The sequence below is a fragment of the Chiloscyllium plagiosum genome, chromosome 19 (genome assembly GCF_004010195.1).
Source record: "Chiloscyllium plagiosum isolate BGI_BamShark_2017 chromosome 19, ASM401019v2, whole genome shotgun sequence".
NCBI lineage: Eukaryota > Metazoa > Chordata > Chondrichthyes > Orectolobiformes > Hemiscylliidae > Chiloscyllium > Chiloscyllium plagiosum.
Genome location: NC_057728.1, coordinates 4,690,088 through 4,696,995, shown reverse-complemented (window position 1 = coordinate 4,696,995; position 6,908 = coordinate 4,690,088). Strand labels below are relative to the sequence as shown.

At 45.6% G+C, this 6,908-nt stretch overlaps 1 protein-coding gene across 7 annotated transcripts in view; it reads right to left on the bottom strand.

The window, feature by feature from the left end:
* The window catches only part of hipk2 (homeodomain interacting protein kinase 2), a 270,569-nt gene extending 264,123 nt beyond the window's left edge, over nt 1–6,446 (bottom strand). For 4 of the 7 annotated variants that reach the window (XM_043708957.1, XM_043708961.1, XM_043708963.1 and 1 more), the window contains exon 1: nt 5,711–6,445. In XM_043708957.1, coding sequence (XP_043564892.1) covers nt 5,711–5,729 — 19 coding nt within the window. In that variant the 5' untranslated portion in view covers nt 5,730–6,445. Of the gene's footprint in view, nt 1–5,710 lie in introns of all 7 variants that reach the window. The other 3 variants (XM_043708958.1, XM_043708962.1, XM_043708956.1) reach the window with 2 other exon arrangements.
* Nucleotides 6,447–6,908: the final 462 nt, after the last annotated feature.

The window sequence follows — 6,908 nt, the reverse complement described above, 5'->3', positions numbered from 1 at the left end:
CCCCACCCCACTCCGGCCTATCACCCTCACCTTGACCTCCCTCCACACGCCCCTCCCCCAAGTCCCTCCTCCCTACCTTTTATCTTAGCCTGCTGGACACACTTTCCTCATTCCTGAAGAAGGGCTTATGCCCGAAATGTCGATTCTCCTGTTCCTTGGATGCTGCCTGACCTGCTGCGCTTTTCCAGCAACACATTTTCAGCTTACATTTAATGAAGTATTTTAAAATTATAAAAATTGTTGTATGGTATGAAACATGGCAGTCAATTTTAGCATCACAAAATCCCATAAGCACCAACGTAATAATGATCAGATAGTCTGCTTTAGTGTGGTTGGTCAAGTGATAAATATTGGATGCTGATCTCCAGCATTTGCAGTCCTCACTTTCTCCTTCATTAAATGTAAAGCAATTCAGCATTTTCCAAGATTGTGAAAGAAGCTGTACAAATGGAAGTTCATAGAATCCCTACAGTCTGGAAAGAGGTCATTCAATCCATTGAGTCCATACCAATCCTCCAAACCACATCCCTCTAAGACCCAGCCTTACCTCTGTCCACATAACCCTGCATTTATCATGGCTAATCCACCTAAACGGCAAATCCCTAGATATTACAGAGCCATTTAGCATGGACGCCAGTTAATCTGCATATTTTTGGACTGTGGGTGGAAACTAGAGCACAGAGGAAATCCATGTAGACAAGGGGAGACCATGGAAATTCCACACAGACAGTCACCCAAGGCTGGAATTAAACTTTCGTCCCTGGCTCTGCGAGGCTAACCATGAGCCTTCCTTTTCAAATAGAAGATGACATTTTAACTAAAAGCTAGGCCAAATTGTGCAGTGATGGGCTCTGTTACATGCTTGGGATTAGGAAGTGTACACAGAGTGGTTTCAGGGGATAGTATTAAATTGAGGACCATCACAACATTTAGAACTGTTTGTAATAAGCAGGCAGAGATTAGCTCCCCTCCTTGCGCTACATTGGAGCCTGTCCAATATAAAGTGAAAGTCAATTCCATCATGCAAACTGAGGCAAGAGGCAGCAAGAACTGTTCTGCTGATAGTACTAGCTATCCTGCCTCCTTTCATAAACCCCCAGGAACCTCTGTGCAATCAGGAATTCTGCACATTTTCCTCATCTGTCAACCCTTGTCTTCCACGCTGGTATCACTGGTTTCACACTCCTGCATCTTCCCCACAAAACGCCATTGACCTTGTAGCGTTAATTCAGTTTTTCTCCCACAGATGATGTTGAATATTTTGTTTTTCACTTCAAGTTCTCATAATCTGCAACAACCATGGCTTCGTCACCTGAGGTTGCTGATTTATAGGGGAGTTGGTGCTGTTCTTGTGATGTCACTGTATAATCCAGTACCCCATACTAACGTCCTGGGATGATAGATCAAATCCTGCCATGACAGACCCATGTTACCACTATCAATTGTCCTGAAAAGAAAATATGAGGGAGTACTGCATTATCTTTCAGAAGAGATGCTGAACTAATGTCAGGTGGATGTAAAAGATCCTATTCAAAAAGACTGAGCCAATATTTACCTCTCACCTAACATGAAAACTGAGTTTAGCAAGGCATTTATTTTCGTTGCTGTTTGTGGGAACTACTGGGCCCAAGTTGGCTCTGGACTGGCTGTACATTACATGTGGGACTACACTTCAAAAGCAATTCACTGGCTGCAATACTTTTTGGAAACTTTTCTGGTCATAAAAGTCATTATGTACAGTTGAACTGTTAATATTTACAGTAGAACGTATCCCCCGTGAATTAATATGAACAGAAGGTCCCTGTGAGTGTGTTACTACAGATTGTCACTGCAGGTAGATTAATATCTACAGAGAGGGGTGCATTTGAGCATGCCACTATTCAAAGAGGTTTCTTTGACAGTGTTGATATTCACAGAGGGGTCGTACAGGCACATTAATATTTAATTACGGTTTGCTGTGAGGTGCTCATATTTACTCATTTAACGATATTTACATTGACAGAAGACCCCGTGAGGGTGTTTATGTTTACACAGGGCCTCTGTGAGGGTGTTTGTATTTACACAGGGCCTCTGTGAGGGTGTTTGTATTGAAATGGGGCCCCCGTGAGGGTGTTTATATTTACACGGGGTCCCCGTGAGGGTGTTTATATTTACACGGGGCCCCCGTGTGGGTGTTTATATTTACACGGGGCCCCCGTGTGGGTGTTTATATTTACACGGGGCCTCTGTGAGGATGTTTATATTTACGCAGGCCCACTGTGAGGGTGCTTGTATTTACACAGGGTTTCTGTGAGGATGTTTAGGTTTACACGGTGACCCGGTGAGGGCGTTTATGTTTACACAGGACCCCGGTGAAGTTAATAACATAGTTAGAGAGCTTGTGAGGATGTTAATGTCAAAATGGGTGGTGCTGGAAAAGCACAGCAGGTCAGACAGCTGTTTTGGGCATGAGTCCTTCATCAGGAATGTGGAGGGGAAAGGGGGCTGGGTGATAAATCGGGAGGTGGGGGGGTGGGGTTGGGCAGCTGGTAGCTGAGAAGGCAATAGGTGGATGCAGGTGGTAGATAATTGTGATAGGTTGATGGGAAGGGTGGAGCAGATAGGTGGGAAGGAAAATGGACAGGTAGGACAGGTCATGAGGGCAGTGCCGAGCTGGAGGGTTGGATCTGGCATGTGGTTGGGTGAGGGGAGATTTGGAAACTGGTGAAATCAATGTTGTTGCTGTGTGGTTGAAGTGTCCCGAGGTGGAAGATGAAGTGTTCTTCCTCCAGTTGACAAGTCGCTTTGATTTGGCAGTGGAGGCGGCCCAGGATTTGCATGTCATTGGAGGAGTGAGAGGGGGAGTTGCAGTGGTTAGCCACAGGGCGATGGGGTTGTTTGGTGTGTGCAGATCACAGATATTCCCTGTACTGCTCTGTGAGTTGCCGTCCTTTCTCCCCTATGTCGAGGAGACCACATCAAGAGCAACGGATGCAGTAGATGAGGTACAGAAAAATCTCCACCAGATTTGAAATGATCATTTAGGGCTTTAGACAGAGGTGAGAGGTGAGGTGTGGGCAGAGGTTTTGCACCTCTTGCAGCAGCAGGCAAAGGTGCTGGGTGTGGAGGGTGGGTTGGTGGGGCCATTGACTTAACAAGGGAGTTGCGAAAGGAATAATCTCTGCAGAACGCAGATAGGGGTGGGGAGTAAAATATAGTTTTGATGGTGGGGTCTGACAGAAGGTGCCAAAAATGGCAAAGGATAGCATGCTGTATCCAGAAATTCGTGGGGTGGAAGATGAGGACGGGGGGGGGTTCTATGTTTATTGGAGGGGAGGGTTTCGAAGGCGGAGGTGCGGGTAGTGGAGGAAATGTGTTGGAGGGCGTTGTTGATCATGTGAGAGGCGAAATTCTGGTCCTTGAAATACGAGGAATCTGGGATGTTCTGAAGTGGAATTGCTTCTCGGAGGCAGAGGAATTGGGAGTAACATTTCAGTTTTGACAAGGAGGTGGTCGGTCGAGGTGTAGTCAAGATGCTAAAGTCTCTCAGTGGTGATTATCTTTATGGAAGTCTATTCTGGTCACTCCTCTGAAGGAAAGACGTTCAAGTTGACAGGGTGCTGTTGGCATGGATCAAAGGGCTTGTTCCCATGCTACTAGACTCTATGACTGTATGTTAGTATTAAGATTCCCTGTGAAATTTGAAAGTATTTACAGAAAGGTCCTTGTCCCATTAATCTTTACAAATGGGTGCAGGGAAGAGGTTAATATTTACAATGTACAGTGCATTTGAGCATGTTTCCATTTACAGAGGCTCCCAAAAGAGAATGGAATTTTCAGATAAACCCTGAAATATTTGCATGTTGTGTGAATGCAATATTTCAGGGATTCTGTAAGCCTGGCATTATTTATAGAGGGTCTCTCTGAATGGGCAGTACTTACAGAGGATTCATTTATGCGTGTTAATATTTACAGTGGGTCCCTGTCCATATATTAATATTTACATAAGCACATCCCTGTGATCATATTAATATTTACAAATCGCAGCCTCTGTTTCCTGAGAGGTAACCTCACGTGCATGAAAACCTCCACAGAGGTGAGCATGGTAATACCTACAAAGCGTCCTGTATTCATATTTGCACTGAGTCCCTGCTGAGGAAAGTTTGGGAAAACGCTCACTAGAAGCCTTGGGGAGAGTTGGAGCTTTGCACGACTTCCCTGTTGACTGAGATTAATTCATTTGTAGGTAAATGCAAAGGGATTTTTTTTTTCTTGCTAGCTTTGTGCTGACTTTTTTTTTCGCGCGGGCATAAGCTCCATTCTTCCTTTTCCCACGTTATAACTGAAAATCCAACACCAGCATTTTCCACACAGCGCGAGGCTGGTGGTGAAATCTGTGTCCCGGTCACTAATTAGCGTGTCATTACAGTGAATGTGTAACACGCCAAATGCAACCGTCAAATTCGTAAGCCAAACCGTTCAAACTCAGGAACGCTTTATTTTCTCTCTCTCTCTCTGGTCATCCGCAGTGATCATACTGTAGTTTCCTTCAAACATTCCAAACCAAACCAGAGGCAAGCAGTGAATAGCGTTGCACAACAGCACTGGGACTGCAACGGGACAACTGTTTGCAAATGCACAGTTTTGTGCTGGAATGTGGCAAGACTTGGAGCAATACGTGGGGACAACTGCAGTAATAAATCACCAGGAAAGCACCGAAATAAAGGCACCCCACCCCCGATGTCGGGAAAAAAAAAGAGAACCCACTGGTCAGATATCTCAACAGAGAGAGCGATAGCCGGCAGAGGGCAGCAGGTGAAGGTTTCAGAGAGAGGAAGCAATCATTTCAGAACCCAGATAGTTTCTCTACACTGATCGTGCCCTTTCACAGTGCTGGGAAATTCGTTTTCAACACACTGGGTGCTATTTTTTTTCCCAAACATGCAAGAACTTAAAAAGCAGAGTTGATTTTTTTTTAAATTTGCGTTGCTGGGAACGGAACTGAAAAGGGCTTTGCCATTACAACAACAACAAAAAACAACAAAGCAGAAATTTCGTGTAGAGTTGCTTCCCCCCCGAGCCCCCTTTAAAGCATTCCTTTGTCTCCCAGTGTTTTATCCAAGCCCCGCTATCACCAGGAAATCCTTCCAACTGCTCACCCCGTAAATCAATGGGACTTCCATGAACACGCAAAGTTTCCTCAGTTGGTTATTCGCAGGTCAGAGAAATTAATCATTTCAGCGATTTCCCCTCGCTCCCCTAGTCTTAATACATTACAACCCAGAAGTGGGTTCGCGTTAAATAGTCACCGAAATAAAATTGGAAGGGGGGGGGGGAGCTGACATTACAGGTTTTGTATATTTTATTGTTGTTACAAACCCACTGGAGTGGGAATCCGAGCCCAGGAGGGGGGTATCCCAGCTGACAGAGTCTAGACTTCCCCCACCCCCCAACCTCCGCTTGTTCTGAACAATAAGAAGATCTATTTCACTTGAACCCAGTGAGGTCTCCCTTCGATTTCCGAACACAGACAAGGGCTACCACAGAATGTGAAACTGACCACTTCTCTCCCTACCCCCCCCCCCATCCCCTCACAATGAACCCCTCTTTACCTCAACCCACCCACCCCCAACACAACCCACCCACCATCCCATCCTCAACCTCCCAGCTGATTTCATTGACAAGATCATACGAGAGACGGGGGGGGGAGTGTATTAATTTCAAGTCTTACCTTGGTACATCGGGGCCATCGGTGCAGTACTGTGTGCTATGCATGGCAGAATACAAAGGCAGTTGCTTCTCTCCTTGCTAAACACGGTGTCGATCTGCCATGTTGTGCTGGATTAATTTGGACTGTAGGTCCCTGGCTGCATCACTGTTCGGATTCATCCAGGGAAAGAGGGAGAGAGACACTGGGGGCGAAAGGAAAAAAAAACTCTTGCAAAATCAGTCATTGAACGCTCTCCTTTCAAGGAAGGTTCTCTCTCTCCCTCTCTCCCCCCTCAAGTACAAGACACCGGACACCCCCTCAAGAATCCAATTCGAGTCCCACATACGGATCTGCCACCCGGCGTTATTGTTAAAATAAAAAAAAGCAAAATAGAGCCGGATTTGCGATTTTTTTTACCTTCTAGTCAACATGTCTGTGGGATTTCTGCAAACTTACAAGCAGAAAGCAGGGAGCCGGAGAGACATCAACTGCCTATACAGTCGATCTGTCCCGAAAATAAACCCTTTAGATGCGAGCTGGGGTAACTTAGCTTTGCTAAGAGGCCCAGCTCTTGGGTTTTTTTTTAATACTAAGCTTTGAGGGGGCAGGGGGAGAGGAAGGGGCCACGGAAGGTGGTGGGTTATGAGTCCTGCTCGGGCTCTGGGGCTGGGGGTCGATATTTCCAACACATTGAAAGGGGCATTGATTACTGCTCCCGTTCTTCTTTCGACTGCTCCAGGCTGGAGGCGAACGTGACGCAAAGTGAAATCCAACAAATGGAAAGGGGATGAGCCAGGGATGGATTTGTTGGTTGTCCATCTGAATTGGACACTTTTTAACTCTTTGCTGCCCGGACGATGAAAACAAATTGGGGTTTTAGTTGTGGATGGAAAGTGAACCTATGCACTTTAATGGCCCACTCTCATCCCTCAGCCAGCCTCTGATAATGTGCTCATCACTCTTTTGTGAGAGTTTTCTGTGCAAATTGCCCGACGCATTTCTTACATTACAAGAGTGACTGAACTTTAAAAGTAATCAGTTGGTTACAAAGTACTTTGGGACATCGCGAGATTTCGAAAAAAAGTGCTTTAGAATTGCAAGTTTTCAGTTCTCTTCTGCGTCTGTTTACAAATGAGTTGTTTTCCATTCATTCTCGGTTTGTCCATGTCACTAACAAGCCCAGCATTTGTTGCAGTTCTCCACCGTTCCCTTTAATAAG